This window comes from Brachypodium distachyon, chromosome 1, assembly GCF_000005505.3.
Source record: "Brachypodium distachyon strain Bd21 chromosome 1, Brachypodium_distachyon_v3.0, whole genome shotgun sequence".
Classification (NCBI taxonomy): Eukaryota; Viridiplantae; Streptophyta; class Magnoliopsida; order Poales; family Poaceae; genus Brachypodium; species Brachypodium distachyon.
In genome coordinates, this window is record NC_016131.3 from 65,023,753 (window position 1) to 65,040,631 (window position 16,879).

Below are 16,879 nucleotides of genomic sequence, written 5' to 3' on the forward strand. Positions count from 1 at the left end.
AAACATTGTGAAATTTTTAGATAACTACAAGACTAGTACATTGGTCCCACCTTATTGCAAATGTGACCTTATATATTGGTGATGCTCTTATGCATCGGAGAGAGTATCATATTTTAAAATAATGCCTCTGTTTTTAAATTAAGATGTTCTAACTTTGTTACAAGTCAACTTTTAAGAAAAATATTATAGAAAAATATTATTGTTTACGTTATAAATTAAGAATATTATAAAATATATATGATGATAGATTTAATAAGCTAGTTTGGGATTGTAAAAGATAATAGTATATTTTCTGTAGATTCAGTGGATTTAGGGTAAAACAAGAACATCTTATAGAAAAGTGGTGTATTAAATTACTACGCGCAGTAGCCATTCACTTGTTAATTGGGTCTGGTTGTTACTTGTTAGCCCACCATCTTAATTCGACTTTTTAAAGGACATGCATCGACCGGGTAGAAAGGTGGTGTGTGTTGCCATGATGGGTTCTCAGAATATATCTCGATCTCCGTTGGCCCTTTCGCTTTTACTGGAAAATCCTTGTGTTTTTCTTCATTACAAGTAAAAATATTCCTAATATTTTTCGCTTACAAAGAGTATACTGCTACTCTATAAGCTCACCATAAATAAGACTATCATCACAAAAAACAATCTTCTAGGTGTGCACTTTACTCTCTCCATTCTCATATTCATTTACATATACCAACAAAGCCTAAATGTGTCTTTAAATCGAAAGATTGTCGCATTTCTTTTTGAAACAAAGGTCCTCCATACACAATTTTTCTATAGAACTTTCAATTCTAAGTTTTCTCCCTTCAACTATCAGAACCATCGTAAAATAACATTTGAAAATTCGTGTTCGTATGGCTTCCTTTATGATTAAAGAAATCATGACATTTTTTTGGTGTACTCAGAAATCATGATATTCCAATTTACTGTACACTCAATCTACTCATGCGTCTTTTGAACTAGTGTTCGATACCAATGTTCCAAGAGGCCAGAGGTTGCATCATCCTTTAAAAAAAAAACCATGTTCGAAGAGGAAAGTTGCATACTAACCAGGTTTTTTACACTAATTATACTACACGGTTCACAAAGAACACCGGAGGCCTTCTAAAAAAAACACCGGAGGCTGCTGTCAGAAAATAAACACCCTGGATGCCTGCTTAAACGCTTTCTTTAAGGCCTGCTTAAACGCCGTTAAACAAGGCGCGCCGTTAAACAACGTCGTGACGATCTTTCCCGGCGGAGAGTGGGCCCCGCGCACTTAACGGGCCCGCCACTCCAGCCCCATCGCCCACCATACGGCCATACCTACCCGATCTGTGGGTCCGCGAGACTAGAGGCGTCCCCACCACGCAGCGACCCAGACGCGACCTAGCCCCACGCCTTGCTCCACGTGTCGGCAGGCCAGCGGCGCGACGGTGACCCCCCCGGGTAGACGCCGGGAGCGCGCGGCTTTAGATTTCGTCGGATCGCGGCTGGCAGTGGGACCCACCCCCCCATCCCCTCCCCACCTCCACTTGCTCCACGTCACGTTCGCCCCCGTTATCTATTTCCTCCCTCCGCTTCGTCGTTCAACACCACCGCTCTGCTTCTCTTTCTTCTCTGCTCTTTCGCTTCTCTCCTCCAGTTTTATCTCTTCTCTCCCCTTGGTCTCCTCGCGCGTTCTGGAAGCTTCCACGCCGGCTTTTACAGGCGGGTAAAAGCCCGCGCGGCCACGCCCATGCCGCTACCAACCGCCGCTTCCCCCGCCTCGAGAGCTCTAACGGTGCGCGCCCTCGCCTTCCGCCTGCCCGCTAAGAGCCCAACGTCTTTTAAGATTTGTTTTAGCTCATTTTGGGGGATCGGGAGGTCAAATCCGGCGGATCCCGCCCGCTCGCGGCAGAAATCTAGCCGGGGCGGAGCGGTGCGAGGTGCTCTGCTTAGTTGTGACTCCGTCGGGTTGAGCCTCGGTTGGAGTTTGACGTTCGTTTTACGGTTATCTGTGCGATTTTGTTGGAAGCCCGGGAGTTATGGACGCGGTTTTTATCTTAAGTTGAAGTCTATTTTTGCTAGTTTTTCAAGCTCCGGTAATTTTTCTGTAGTTCGTACCAATTTTGTACGGTATGCTAGACCCGTACCAAATTTCGTGCGGTATTCCTTAACAATATTTTTTAAGGTACGGGCGTCAAATTCTTACGACTTACGAGTTGTTTGGTCGATAATTCGAAGCATATCTCATCTTCATCGTGGATTCGCCCTTGATTCAGGTGTGTATTTGTTGCAGATTCCAGTAATTGGATGCACTATGCGCAATTCTGAATCCGGCGTAGGATATGCTCCAATATTCGTCAACTGTCTATAGTTGCAGAGGCCACTGTTGAATCTTTGAATTCAGTTGATGGTGGGTGCCTGTCAAGCTGCCACGGACGGGCCTTCTAGCTATGCTGTTAGGGGGATCGGGAATAGTGCCACAGAGAATGGTCATGCCCTGAAGGCAAAGGAGGAGAAGGAATGGAGGAGCGGTAATGACGAGGACTTGCCCAATGGGCACAGTGCGCCACCAGGTGCACAGCAAATTAACGAGCAGAAGGAGCAGCAAGGGCGGGTCATCCGATGGGAGAGGTTCCTGCCAGTGAAGACTCTCAGAGTCTTGTTGGTGGAGAACGATGATTGTACCCGTCAGGTGGTTGGTGCTCTGCTCCGTAAGTGCGGTTATGAAGGTATGCCCTGCAAATTGCTTTCTGGTCTCATACTTGGTTCTGTAGCTCTCTGTTGGAGAGTAAAGCGTTCCTGTAATTGTTTTTTCTTTCAATTCCAGCTTTGACTTATAATTGATCTGAACGAACACTGTGGCAACACTTATATCACAAAAATTATAGAAGAGGAAACTGGCATTGCTTGTTGTGAAAAGGTTTGCTTGTGCATCCTATAAAAGGAACTATGATTGCAATGCTACTTTCCTAATTGATCACAGCTCAAAAGTCACCATGATGCTAAGGCGTATTTAGAACATGACATTTGCATCCAATTTCCACCGTCAGCAATTAGTTGATCTGGCTTTCAGTTCTCCTTGAGAGGGAGAAGGCTGCATGGGCCTGGCCCCAATGGTAGAGCAGCCACTGTAATTGTTGATATGAATAGCAAATGAATGCATATGCAAGTATGCAACACATGGAGCTGGAAGACCATTAGTAGGCCAGATGAGGGCTTGGGATATTTGGTCATTTTATATGTTCTTGTGAATAGAATTTTGGGGGGAATTATCCGGTGCGTTGTATTTTCTTCTAAGAGAACACAAATTTGGAAATCAGCATCTATATTTTTCCTACACGACGCTGACCACAATTACTCCTGTCCGAATTCTCTTTGGATCTAGTGGACTAAGTAGTTGACGTTTGTTACCATGTTATCTATAGGTATTTTTTAATTTCATTTTTTTGGCAATAAAGAGGATTTTCAGGTCTAAACACTCAAACCCACAGCATCATGTTGCCATATACCAAGCCTTACCACTATGTCAAGTGAGTGCTTGTTTATAATGGCACTTGGTGCTATTTAAATCCAAATTAGAAGGGCAAAATAGACAGGTATGGACCTGCTCACAGGCATAAGATATGAAACCAATTACAGAACTGCCAAATCATTTTTTTTAAATTATGCCATAGTATTTTATTTGAATAAGATGTTTGGCAGCACAACTCCGCAGCCCTGCGAATCTATGTTGCTATATTCTGGAATGTTGCATAGAAGATCATACAGTCCCTTTTTTTTTTCGAGAAAACACAAAGCTTGTGTCTCGATGCATTAATAGGAAGAAGAGTTATGCACCAGCCCAAAAGAGGGCGAACAACCGAGGCTCTCAACACACTACGCGCCAGGGAGCCCTGGCAGGATCACCCCTAGGCGCACTGCCCCCACGTAAACCCAAAGCCTTGCCTCCGTCTTGATGGTCGAGAGAAGGCCCGCGATGCCTGAGAGAAAGCTTATTGAAGATAACCGTGTGTCGCTGCTTCCAGATCCACCAGGCGGTGTCCCTTTTCCGGTTTGGACTTTATTCACAGAGAGCTCTTGCTGCTTTTCTTTTTTGAATTTTGCCCAGGAACTGTTACTGACACAATTAGAAGAAGCGGAGGTGAGCACCAACACCGAGAAAAAGTCTCAAATAGCCAGCTGACATTTGGTCATGCTTCTAACTGAAGTCATCAAGGCAGTGCAACCAACCTCGTAGCGGAAAAAAAAGGCATCGCAACTGCAATGATTTAGTTAGGCTTGAATTTAACTTATATTCCCACTGTCGTGAGGCAACTGAAGCTAGAGATTTGCAAAGTTGAGCCTGGCTATTATCAAGTACTACCTCCGTTCCATAATTCTTGTCGAAATATTACATGTATCTAGACACTTTCTAGGAATAGATACATCCATTTTTGGGTAAATTTGAGACAAGAATTATGAAACGGAGGGAGTAGTTTCTTGCACTAAATTGGATAAATAATACACCCTTTTTAAAGTGGATTTCATGGATCTAACTAATGTAAATTGTATCCTAATGTGTTATCGTGTTTTCTGTACTATTTCCTACTCCCTACGTCCAACAAAAGATGTCTCAAGCTTGTCAAAATTTGGATGTATCTAGATGTGACTTAGTGTATAGATGCATTCAAATTTAGTCAAAGATGAGACATCCTTTGTTGGACGGGGGGAGTATTAGAATTATGTTTGCCTTTTATGTTCAACAGTTATCTACCAATATTGCTTTTATTTAAGACTCTCTCAGCTATGTTAGTCTATTTGATAGCATTACCTTTCCTTTATAGTTATCTCTGCCGAAAACGGATTACATGCATGGCAATATCTTGAAGATCTGCAAAACCGTATTGACCTTGTATTGACTGAGGTTGCGATGCCGTGTCTATCTGGCATCAGTCTGCTCAGTAAGATCATGAGTCACAAAATCTGCAAGGACATTCCTGTGATTAGTAAGTGGCTTTCCTGTTAAACCATACTGCTCTAGTAGACCAAAGCATTTTTTTACCTGGTTAATTTCTTAGTATAAATATCTGCAGCTGCTAAAGCTTATGTTGTTTCCATGCAGTGATGTCAAAGAATGACTCTATGGGTACAGTCTTTAAATGCTTGTCAAAGGGAGCTGTTGACTTTTTAGTGAAGCCTATACGAAAGAATGAGCTTAAAAACCTTTGGCAGCACATATGGAGGCGATGCCACAGTGTGAGTTGTTTGTTATTGTTCTAGCTTTCATGTTGTAAACCAAGTCCCCAAAGTCAAAAGGGCATAGTTGCTTTGACCTATTTCTTCATCTGGATTTCTTTTCTGATCACTCTGAAATTTTCCTCTTTGGAATCCAGTCCAGTGGAAGCGAAAGTGGCATCCATACACAAAAATGTTCCAAACCTAAGACTGGTGATGAATATGAGAACAACAGTGGCAGCAGTCATGATGATGACGACGGTGATGACAGTGATGACGACTTTAATGTTGGACTCAGTGCTAGGGATAGCAGCGATAATGGGAGTGGCACTCAAGTATGTTCTTTACTTCTTGAAAATGGAAAGTACTCATTACTCTTATGTGTGTAGTTATATATGAATATAGGATTATGATAAATACGAAATTAGGCTAGTAGTAGAATACTACTCAGAACAAAATGGTAGGCTCTTGCCGAATTAATAGGGGAGCCGATACGTCTTGCTAGTTAAAAAGCTCTGTTTTTACTACATGTTTTTTCTTGCGCACACTTGGTTCTTCCTAAAGATTCGGTCAATCAATCTACAGTGGGTATTTTGGACCTTTTGATCTAACTTCTAAACCTGAGTTCACCCTTTTAGAGCCAAGGATAACAAAATGATGGTAATTGTGCCAATGTATTTAAAAATGTATTCTCATGTCATCGATATATATGTATATATATTTTCAAATGCAGAGTTCGTGGACAAAGCGTGCTGTGGAGATTGACAGCCCGCAATCTATGTCTCCTGATCAACTAGCAGATTCATCACCTGATAGTACTTGTGCGCAAGTAATCCACCCCAAATCAGAGATAGGCAGCAATAGGTGGTTGCCAACTGAAAATAAAAGAAACAGTAATAATCAAAAAGAGAGTAATGGTATGCTCGATAACATCTGTTATAGAAAGACAACACACCTTTTTGCTGTACTACGTTAACCGATCACCACTTTTTTTCTGCAGGTGACTCCATGGGTAAATACTTAGAGATAGGCGCTCCTAGGAATTCAAGTCTAGGGTATCAATCTTCTCCAAATGAAGTGTCTGTTAATCCAATAGAAAAACAGCATGAGACTCTCATGCCCCAAAATAATTCAGAAAACGAAGTATTGACAGAAAGTGACGGTATAAACACACTGGACAAACCAGCTATTAAAACTGCTGACTTGATTAGCTCGATAGCCAGAAACACAAAAGCCAAACAGGCACCTAGAATCACTGATGCCCCTGATTGCTCCTCCAAGATGCCACATGGGAATGATATGAATAATGATTCTCTCGCTATCATGCCATCCCAAGAGTTGGGTTTGAATATATCGAAAACAACTGGATCTGCAACTGAAATTCATGAAGAACGAAATGTTCTGAAAAGATCAGATCTCTCGGCATTCACAAGGTGCAAAACATAATATCAGTGTCATTACTAAGTTCTGAACGCAGCAGTAAGTTGGGTGCTAACTGTCCTTTATTTTGCAAGGTACCATACATCCATGGTTTCTGATCAAGGTGGAGCAAGATTTCGGGGAAGCTGTTCACCTCAAGATAACAGTTCAGAGGCTGTGAAAACAGACTCCACCTTCAAGATGAAGTCAGATTCAGATGCTGCTCCAATAAAGCAGGGATCCAATGGCAGCAGCAACAACAATGACATGGGCTCAAGTACCAAGAATGCCATGACAACGCCTTCTGCTGACAGGGGACCGCTTTCACCATCAGCTATTAAATCTAACCATTATACGTCTGCATTCCATCCTGTGCAGTACCAAACATCACCACCGAATGTGTTAAGGAAGGACAAAGCTGAAGAAGAAACTGTCAATGTAGTGAAAGTGGACTACTCAAGAGAGGCACAGCAAAGCTCTGTGCAGCATCATCATCATGTCCATTATTACCTGCATGTTATGTCACAGCAACAGCCATCAATTGATCGTGCATCAGACGCTCGGTGTGGTCTGTCCAATGTATCTGATCCGCCTATTGAAGGTCATGCCGCAAACTATGGTGTGAACGGGAGCATCTCAGGCAGCCATAATGGAAGCAATGTACAGAATGAAAGTAGCACCGCTCCAAATGTTACAAGACCGAACATGGAGAGTGGCATCATGGACGAAAATGGGGCTGAAGGTGGCAATGGAAGTGGGAGCGGGCCGAGCGGAGGCAGTGGCAATGACATGTATCAGAATCAGCTCAGCCAACGAGAAGCTGCAGTGAACAAATTCAGACAAAAACGGAAAGAGAGGAACTTTGGAAAAAAGGTAACCTGTTTTCACTTGCAAGTCTTCTAAAGCTGGGAGTTCCAGAATTAGTACTGTATCAATTTCTTCAAGGACCCTTTCAGTTTGAGTCGGTATAGTAAGATGACCGGGAATGTTATCCGAATAGTTGGATGAAAACCAGAAGGTCCACAACCCAAAAAATTGCTTATGAATCTAGACTACTTGATTTAGAAAGAGAGAAAACCAAACTTATGTTAATTCCAAGCATGATAGGGCCTAACTTCTTTAAATGGAAATACCGTAGCAGCATGAGGTAAGGAACACTAACATGATACGCTCAACAAATTAATTCATAATATGTCTTGGAGAGTAAGATTTATCTGCAGCATTTTACAAAGAGTAAAATACACCACCAGTCCATGAACTCGGCAAAAATGAACACTTTAGTCCACGAACTCGGAAAACGCACACTTAAACCCCTAAACTGGAACTATTGTGTCACTTTAGTCCAAAACGGTTCGTCCAGACTTAAATACGCCATGTGGCCACCACGTCAGCTTCGGCCAGGACTGCGGGCAGCTACTCGATTTTCTCAGGATTTTTTTTGCAAAATCATCATGCCCGAGTCGCTCACAAGGGGCAAGGCGGCCTCGCCCAGACGGGGATCCTGACCCCTGAGAACTACGCCATTGCAGCCGTCGCCTCGCCTAAGGTTGTTATCAAGCCCGTAATGCTTAATTTTGACGAGAGGATGCCGGTGAAAGGGTGATCGAAGCCGACGTGGCGGGCACGTGGTGGGATTATCCCTCGCCGAATCGTTTTTGGACTAAAGTGACACAATAGTCCAGTTTACGGATTTAAGTGTGCGTTTTTCGAGTTCGTGGACTAAAGTGTTCATTTTTGCCGAGTTCATGGACTAATGGTGTATTTTACTCTTTTACAAAGTACCGATGCTACTTTTTCATTTAGTTGCAATATTTTACTAAATTCTGTATTGGCCTGGTACCTTCCTGATGGCATTGTCACGTATTTCCCAGGTGCTGTACCAAAGCAGGAAGAGGCTGGCTGAGCAGCGACCACGGGTTCGTGGGCAGTTCGTGAAACAATCTGGCCAAGAAGATCAGGCAGGTCAAGCAGCAGACAGATGACACGACCCTTCGAATGTGGCGTCTGCTTCCACACAGAATTACTTAGGTTGTTTGAGTCCCACATTATCATGCTCAACAAATAAAAGTATGTATGATTGTTTATTGTCTGTGGCCGATTCCAGGGGAACATTTATAATATGTGGGCTATGTGGCCTTTTGTTGACGTCGTTATGGTTTACGATCTTCAGTTCTCTTGGAGATATGCTTAGTCAAGAAGAGTCTTAAGAAGGAGCAAGCCTGCAGCGACATGGTTATACTTGATCGTGCATGTTGTTCGTGACAAGGTGATGTTTTGAAGTAAAAAAATACACTAATTTTTCTTATGTTTTGGTGTTACAGTTCTCTGTACTGTCTGGTTGTCTCAGTTCGAACAATTTTTTCCCAGGCCTCTGTTACAGTGTTGAGTACATCCTTTTTCCTGAATAACGACACAACAGTTGCCTAAAGAAAAGGGCACGAAGATATACTTCCTGAATTGAATCAAAACGTTTCCATAACATTCCTGAAAACAGGTTGACTTCACATACATTATACAAGATACGCATGGTCCAGTAACGGGGAAGGCCTCCTTGGTTAGAAGACTACTGTGGCTAAAATGACTAATGTCTGCTCCCTGGGTAAAAGAAGTCTGCGCCGTTCTCTTTCACTTTAAAATGGAAGTTCCAAACTTTCTGACCTTTTGCCGGCCTTTGCTCACTGAGCATCCCTTTGTTCACCACTGACAGCTGTTGGAATTTTTTTGAACACTTTAAAGATACACGTCGAGGGTAAAATGGAAGGTGCCAAGTGCCACCCTTCCGAATGAGATCAATGTTTGCTGGAGCAAATTTACGAGTGAAAAAGAACCTAACCTGCCCATGAACGTCAGCCGCTAAACCGGTGCTCAAAGGTGCCGCTTTAATCACAAGATCCGCGATATAGCGCAGCGGTAAAAGAAGCTCCACACCATCCTCACTTGAATAAATATCCTCATGAATAAGGACCACCAGCGAGCAGTTCTGCTAAGATACAAACGTGTAAGAATTTGAATAAAGATGAAGAAAAGATATAGACAGTGTTTGGTCAATCTAATTTTACCATCTCAGATGTAAGTGTGACACAGTAATGCAAAAAGTCCAAGACATCGTTCGCAGACCCACAGGCAGCAACTTCCAACAGTGAAATATCATCTATCATAACTGTGAACCGGGCAGCATTGCCTTCTGTTCTGTTTGCGTCCACCACTCTCTGAACGGCAAGGTACAGTTGAGCTAAACTATCAGCAATGGAACCTCCCCGTGTTGCACCTGAGTAAAGAAGCAAGCAAATCAGTGACTCCCAACTAGGCAGCAGTATTTGAAAAAAAGAAGGTATTCAAGTGACTGCTTGCCTGGGAATGCCTGCAAGTCAAAGAAATGAAGCCTCCCGCTCTTCCTATGCATGGATAAGTTGCACCCCTAGAAAGTTTCAAACATTCAAATCATGAAGTGCTGTGCATTTAAGGTAGAGCATGCACTCTGGTATGGTGCTCATGTCAGGGTCCAAGTGGTCCAAAACAGATATTAAATGCCTTTAAACGGTTAAACCAGCTCCAGTGCACCAGTATAATTTACTGAAATAAAGAAGTACTACCACATCTGGTGAATGAGCTATTGCTGCCCATTCATTCGAAACTGGCTTCCTGATTAAAAATTATAAAGTTCTGGCGCCAGACATCATGCATAAAACCAAGGATATCATGTTGTACGACTTATTTATTTGCAAACCATGCAGGCAAGCTGCATGCATTAAGATAGAAAAAGAGTGTCAAACAAGTCCAGTACAGGAAACAAAGAATACATCGATCAAAACTAAGGAAAAAGAAAAGATCAAATACAAAGGGGCTAGGAGGCAAGAGCTCACAGCTCACAGGTCCCTAGTGCCGTCATGAACGCAAAGCTCTCCTTTCGGCCTAATGTTGTCAATCAGCTTCTGGGTGGGGGTGGGGGGGGGGGGGGGGGCAAGGGAGGAGGACCAGCGGTTGACAAAAGAGGAGTCCGTGGGAGGTGGTCACAGGAACTGAAGTGAGTACCAACCGAGAGTCAAGCTCCACACAATGCCGCAAACGATGCAGCCGATGAAGTGGTCAGCGTCCTTGCTGTGAATTCCGCAGAAACAACAGCTAGCATTGTGAGGCCTGACGAGCGAGCCAGCCAGCAGTCCAAATCCTCTTCCAAACCAGCAGCCAAAGGAAGACCTTGCAGCGAAGCAGCGCTCAAGCGCGCCAGATCAGCACAAGGAAAATTGACGGTGGGCGCGAAGAAGGCCATGTAAGTGGATCCTGAAGAATAAACACCCGACTGCTCCCATGACCAAAATCAAACATCAGGGACATTAGGGGAAGAGTAAAGCGCCGAATAGCCTCCCAAAAGTCCAGCAATTGGATGAACACAGAGGTGGTTAGGGCCTTTTTAGTATCAAAAGGCAAATTGTTATCGGCGATCACATCCTGGACCATGCGGTGACCAAGAGCGGAAGGTGGGACGGTGACAAAGAGCTCAGACGCAATGTCCTCAACAGAGTAGTCACTGATCCATGTGTTGGGCCAAAAGAAGAGGCCTGTTACCAATTGAGACTTTTGCTCCAGCGTTAAAAATAGAGTGCCCGTTGTTGTCCGAAGGGATGCTCAAGTGACCCCAAGCCCTGACAGGGGATGCTTGTTGTAACCAAAGCCATCGAACATGCAGGCTACTCCGTGAGGTTGAGATCAAGAATACCAAGTCTTCCAACAGACTTAGGCCTGCAAACACATGACCAATTAACCAAACAATGCCTGCCATGAACGACCTCCGTGCACTTCCAAAGAAAAGCCTGACGAATTCTGTCAATCGTTCTAATGACCCATACCGGGGATCAATGGATATGAAAAGATAGGCAAAGCCAACAACACCGAGGCGGCCAAGACTAGTCTTCCTCCAAGGGACAGCATGCCCATTTTCCATAGGGCAAGTCTAGAGCAGATCTTGTCAAGAAGACTATTGAAGTCCTATGAGCGTTCACAGGCGCCAGGATAGGGTTACTTGGGCAGGAGAATGAGATGAGCGCAGTTGAGAAGGCGAAATTACTATCGCTGCAACAGAAGAAAATGATTGAAGGCTGCCGTAAAATCTTCCTTGATGACATGCCAGCATTTCTGATAAAAGGCAATGGTATAGCCATCCGGGCCGGGGGATTTCTCGTTCGGTATACACTTGATAGCAGAAAAAAAAATCCTCAGCCAAAAAGGGGGCTGAAGGTGAACCGGTCGCAAGAGAAAATTCTCGGACACAAACTCTTGAGGCCTTGTTTGGCACTAGAGTTTTTCTAGTGTTTCTACAGTTTTATCCCCTCCAAATACAAAAACACTAGTAACCCCAAATGAGTTGTTTGGTAGGAAGGGATTGCCGCGGATTATCCCTAGATTTTCCCCACAAAACACCTCATTTTTGTACCAATTAAAAACACTTCCCACACTAGTGTTTCATGGTGGAAGGGTTTTTTGAGAGTATTGGGTGAACACCGAATCCCCTCAAATACCCAATACACTAGTGACTAAAAAAATACACTAGTGCCAAACAAGGCCGGACGAATCCCAGCTCAAAAGGATACCTCCCATCCCCTCATTCCCAACGCAAGAGCAAACCCGTCCAGCACGGCCAGTGGCAGATCCACGTTGAGAGATGTGGGTTCAGATGAACCCACATAATTTATGAAATCACATTTAAACATAGTAATTCTTGTGAGAAAAATTATGAAATAATCAAAGTTTTTAAATGACTGCACTCACATATCCTTTGCTCTGGATCCGCCATTGCCGCCAAGAACATTGCATTAGACCAAGGCTAGAGATGACATCAAGTTTTCTCTCTTGGAGACGGTACGTTTGGTTTCAGCCCAAACTTGCCATACAACCGAGGCATGAGAAGAACCGACCACCTCCCGAACTGAACATCTACGTGCGCCAGCGTTAAGACCCGGCACATTCCAGCAAAGAAAATTTGAGTTGATTTAAATGTGTGATTCTGAGTTTCTAACAGTGTGAGACGGTGCTTAGGGCAAGGAGGCTAGTAGTAATAGTAAAGCACAGGACGTGTTCGAGGAAACGCGGGTGAGCCGTTGGGGGCGCTTACCATCTTTCGGAGGACGCGGTCGTAATGGAAGAAGGGCTGCGCGAGGGCGAGGAGCGCCGCGCCGCCGCCCCCGGCGAGCGCGCGCTTGAGGAGGAGGTGGAGAACGAACGCCGCGGGCGCCTCCACGCAGTCCTCCACCACCACCACGCGCGCACCGGAGCACATCGCCTCGCTCAGGAGGTCTCCCCCACCGCTCTCCTCCATCTGCGCTCCTTCTATCCTCACGGAAGCGCGACAGGCGGCGGCGGCGGCGACGGCCGGCAGGGGCGGGCTAAGATTGGGATTGAGTAAGGTTTAGGCAAGCGGTAAGCCACTAAGCCCACACCTTGCTGTCCTTGAAGGCGTATTAACAGAGCCCGAGCTCACCGTTCACGGAAGGCGTATTAATATAGAATACGCAAATTAACTTTGAAAGCGTACTTCAGGTTATCCGTATTCCCTAGCGTTTGTCTTGCAAGCAAACGGTCACGCGATGCGAGGGGTGAGGGCGGGGTATATAGACAAGTCACAACACAGGGAGCACCTGACGACCGCCTTCAGTTCCTTCCTCTAAACAAATCTTCCCCACAACACACAACCTTCTTGCGTTGTCGCTTTGTTCCAACTTGCAAAGCTCGCCTTTCCACTCCTCCTCCTCCTCCTCCTCCACCTCCGTCACGAGCGCAGGCGCCACCGCCCAGCCCAGCCCACCGCAGCCTGCCGGCCATGGGGTGCTGCTTCTCGTCGGAGAAGGGCGCTATGGGCGAGAGCAAGGAGCCCGCGGAGAAGACGTCTCAGATCGCGCCCGCCGCTTTGCCCTCATCCTCAGGCGGTATATGTGCAAAGCTTCTCCTTTCCGTTCTTTATTTCTTCTCGCCCCAGCTCCCGCTGAAGCCGGTGCGGCAATGCTTCTCTTTCTTGGCCGTTACTTTGCTTCCGCCTCTGCCGCCGCGGCGGTGGTTTGCTAGCTTGGTCCCGCCGCTCGAGGTAGTTTCTTGGTATTGTACGGTTGATCGAATTCGGTTGGTTTGTGACTTGTTGGTGGGTCCTTGGGGAGGGTTTCTTGGTTCTTGCACGAGCGATCGATCCCGTGGTTCTTGGATGGTGGGGTTCTTCTTTTTGTGGAGATGATGGTGGGGTTCTTGGTGTTTCTTAATTAATATCTGGCCGTGCTCTTCATGAAATATGTTGAGAATGGTACTCCCTTTCTTCCAAATCTACGAGGCCAGTACCGAATTTTATGCCAAAATTTGAACAATCATTAGTCAAATATTTTTTATACTCTGACGTACATGGGCGTGCGTGCCTTCTTGTTCAATTCCCACGGGTCGGAATGCCACCATGATTTCTCGTAATTTAGAATATTTTGCATGCAATCGTTTGATTCCTTGCACTATTGGGATTGGGATTTTCTTTAAGTTCATTTCTTGCCGATAGAGTAAGGAGGGATATGTGTGGGCATCTTATAAACCCGGAAGGAGGGAGTGCTAGATATACATGTCTATCTATTTATTGATTAGTAGGTGTATTTAATTGTTTATAAATAATTAGGGTCCATCTGTGCCCCACCCTCATGCATCTACATGAGGTCCAGTATGAAATATGCAAGTTTTTCTTTTCTTACATTTTCATAAAAAGAACTTAAGATTACATGGTTGCTTCAATATGCATATTAGAAATTAAATTGTTTTATTTCGTAGTATTGTTATTTTCTTTCTAAAAGGAACCTTTTTATTTCATACTTGGAATAATTCGGCTTCTTCTTTGTTAAACAATTTTCTGCCGAAAATACTGTCATTCTGGAAAATGGAATTGTTCAGGAATTTTCATGTGATAGCTGACAACTACACTGGTTTTGTTATTATTTCTACAGAGTCAGAGATGGCAATATTAGAGGTCAGTAAGGGACCCCATTGCCCATTGCTCACCTACGAGGAGCTGAATGTGGCCACAGAGGGCTTCAGACCGGATCATTTCCTAGGCGAGGGCGGGTTCGGAAGGGTTTATAAAGGTGTGGTAAATGGCACCAACCAGGTGGGTTCATGTGCTTCTGGGAAGTTCAATAGTTGCAAACGTGCAGTTATGTTCTACTATGTATTATACCCAGATGATATGTTGTTGCTAATGTATTACTCTCACGAACTACAGAGATCTTGAGTCGAATTGATGTGGTCAGTTCAAGAATGGATTGCTAGCTAATTTGCTACGAAAATGATGCTTATGAGAAGATGGTGCAGTGTTTGATTCACTTGTATGTATTCTAATTCTCAAACTGTGGCCTGGACAGGTGGCTATAAAGATTCTGAATCCTAAAGGAAAGCAAGGCAACAGGGAGTTCTGCATGGAAGTTCTGATATTGAGCAGGCTGGATCACCCAAATCTTGTGAAGCTTGTTGGTTACTGCATTGATGGTGATCAGAGGCTTTTAGTTTATGAATACATGCCTTTGGGTTCACTCGGAAGTCATCTCCATGGTATTGTACTAAAACCTACCATATATAGTTCCCTACTTCATTACGTTGTTGCTAAATATTAGAAGCTTGTGTAACAAGAATTATGTTTTGGTTTATCCAGATCTTTCCCCTGATCAGAAGCCTCTTGACTGGAATACAAGGATGAAGATACTTGCTGGGGCAGCTCAAGGCCTGCAGCATTTGCATGTTAAGGCTGACCCTCCCGTCATAAACCGTGATGTAAAATGCGAAAACATTTTGCTCGGAGAGGGATATCATCCAAAGCTGTCGGACTTTGGCTTGGCAAAGCTAGGTCCAACAGGTGATGATACTCATGTTTCAACTAGAGTAATGGGTACACCTGGATATTGTGCGCCAGAGTATCTTGCGAGTGGCCAACTGACTGTCAAGTCAGATATTTATAGCTTTGGTGTTGTTATGCTGGAGGTTATCACAGGAAGGAAGGCTATAGATTACTGTCGAAGTAGAGCTGAGCGTAATCTTGTTGAATGGGTAAGCAATGGTTTCTGCTTTAAAAAAATCTTCTCCTTAGTTTCTTGTCAAGGAGCAAATTATGCTACCTGGCATCTCTTTGGTGAGTATGGATTTCTATTTGCTTCCAACTTTGGTGACAGAATGGTGTTAAATTTTATTTACTTTATTTAGTAGTTTAAAATTACTGTAGACTTGTATCTCCTTTTGTTGCATTTAGTCTCATAGTTGCTGCTACAATATTCAGTTTGGTACTTCTCATAATTCCTCCTATGGAATCAGTGGTCACTACAAGTTGATATCAGAATTGAGAATTCCAGCTTTGGCAGTTTATTTTAACTCCCATATTCAGCCTATGCCAAAACAAGATTGACATATCTCAAGTACCCTTTTACAGAAAAAAAACATATCTCAAGTACTCTTCTCTAAAATGGAACAACTGATTAAAGTTTCACCTAGGTTCTCACTGTTCAAGTTTCTCTTTTTGCTCTAACTGCCGTGACCTTTGTTATTGTATAATCTCAGGCCACCCCTCTGATCAACAGAAAGGATTTCCAAAAATTGGCAGACCCAGCGCTCGGCGATCAATACAGCATGAAATCATTGTTCCGGGCCCTTACTGTAGCCCAATTGTGTGTCAATAGAACAGCCAGCCAGAGACCACAGATTACAGAAGTAGCTGAAGCTCTAGCTCAAATCTCACAATCGCGGTCCAAAAGTGTGCCGCGGTCAATCCACCTAAAGTAAGCAGCTCTCAGATCACCAACTTGGCAGAAGATAGCAGCTAAATCACAGGAAGTCCAGTGCAAACGAAAATAGTGTGTTTGGCAGGCCCTGCTTTTTGCTATGATGGTTACCGGGATCACGAACAGGCTGTACTCCCTCCCCATTGGATTGCTTAAGTTGCTGCAGGGGAAAAATTTGTTTGTAGATTACAGATAAACTTGTTTCCATGGCTGAATGCCCGAGGCTTAGTTTTGTGGTCTTTGACTCTTCGAGACATGACCTTCAGAGTTTAAAGATTCTTCCATGACGCTATGTGCATGCTTTCTTCAGTCTGCACCTAGTTTTTCTTATTGTTTTGCTTAGGTTGTAATTAACCAATTTTGTATCAATCTCTTTCTGTCCTAGTCCTAAAACCTCTAGGCCCCGTTCATTTGCAGCAATTCCTGCAGGTATCGGAGTGTGGATTGGGGAGGGAATGAACTAAAATTTTGTCGTTCCCCGTTGAACCGAACGG

At 44.1% G+C, this 16,879-nt stretch overlaps 3 protein-coding genes across 3 annotated transcripts; 2 read left to right on the forward strand and 1 right to left on the reverse strand.

Moving 5' to 3' along the window:
• The first annotated feature begins 1,571 nt into the window (after positions 1–1,571).
• On the forward strand, positions 1,572–8,911 carry LOC100840348 (two-component response regulator-like PRR73). The gene is made up of 9 exons (XM_003558138.4): positions 1,572–1,768; positions 2,267–2,702; positions 4,797–4,958; positions 5,075–5,208; positions 5,346–5,522; positions 5,921–6,104; positions 6,188–6,620; positions 6,702–7,479; positions 8,478–8,911. Exons 2-9 carry the CDS (start codon positions 2,381–2,383, stop codon positions 8,586–8,588), a joined length of 2,301 nt encoding a protein of 766 aa, XP_003558186.1. The 5' UTR covers positions 1,572–1,768; positions 2,267–2,380; the 3' UTR covers positions 8,589–8,911.
• Positions 8,912–9,040: 129 nt separating this feature from the next.
• On the reverse strand, positions 9,041–13,022 carry LOC100840659 (elongator complex protein 6). Its single transcript, XM_003558139.4, has 5 exons — positions 12,716–13,022; positions 9,958–10,024; positions 9,666–9,874; positions 9,440–9,586; positions 9,041–9,313 (listed from the first exon to the last, which is right to left on the reverse strand). Exons 1-5 carry the CDS (start codon positions 12,917–12,919, stop codon positions 9,188–9,190), a joined length of 753 nt encoding a protein of 250 aa, XP_003558187.1. The 5' UTR covers positions 12,920–13,022; the 3' UTR covers positions 9,041–9,187.
• A 142-nt stretch (positions 13,023–13,164) lies between these two features.
• On the forward strand, positions 13,165–16,769 carry LOC100844145 (serine/threonine-protein kinase PBL27). Its single transcript, XM_003561696.4, has 5 exons — positions 13,165–13,526; positions 14,568–14,728; positions 14,982–15,168; positions 15,269–15,660; positions 16,165–16,769. The coding sequence occupies exons 1-5, from the start codon at positions 13,421–13,423 to the stop codon at positions 16,384–16,386; spliced, it is 1,068 nt and encodes a 355-aa protein (XP_003561744.1). The 5' UTR covers positions 13,165–13,420; the 3' UTR covers positions 16,387–16,769.
• The last annotated feature ends 110 nt before the right edge of the window (positions 16,770–16,879 follow it).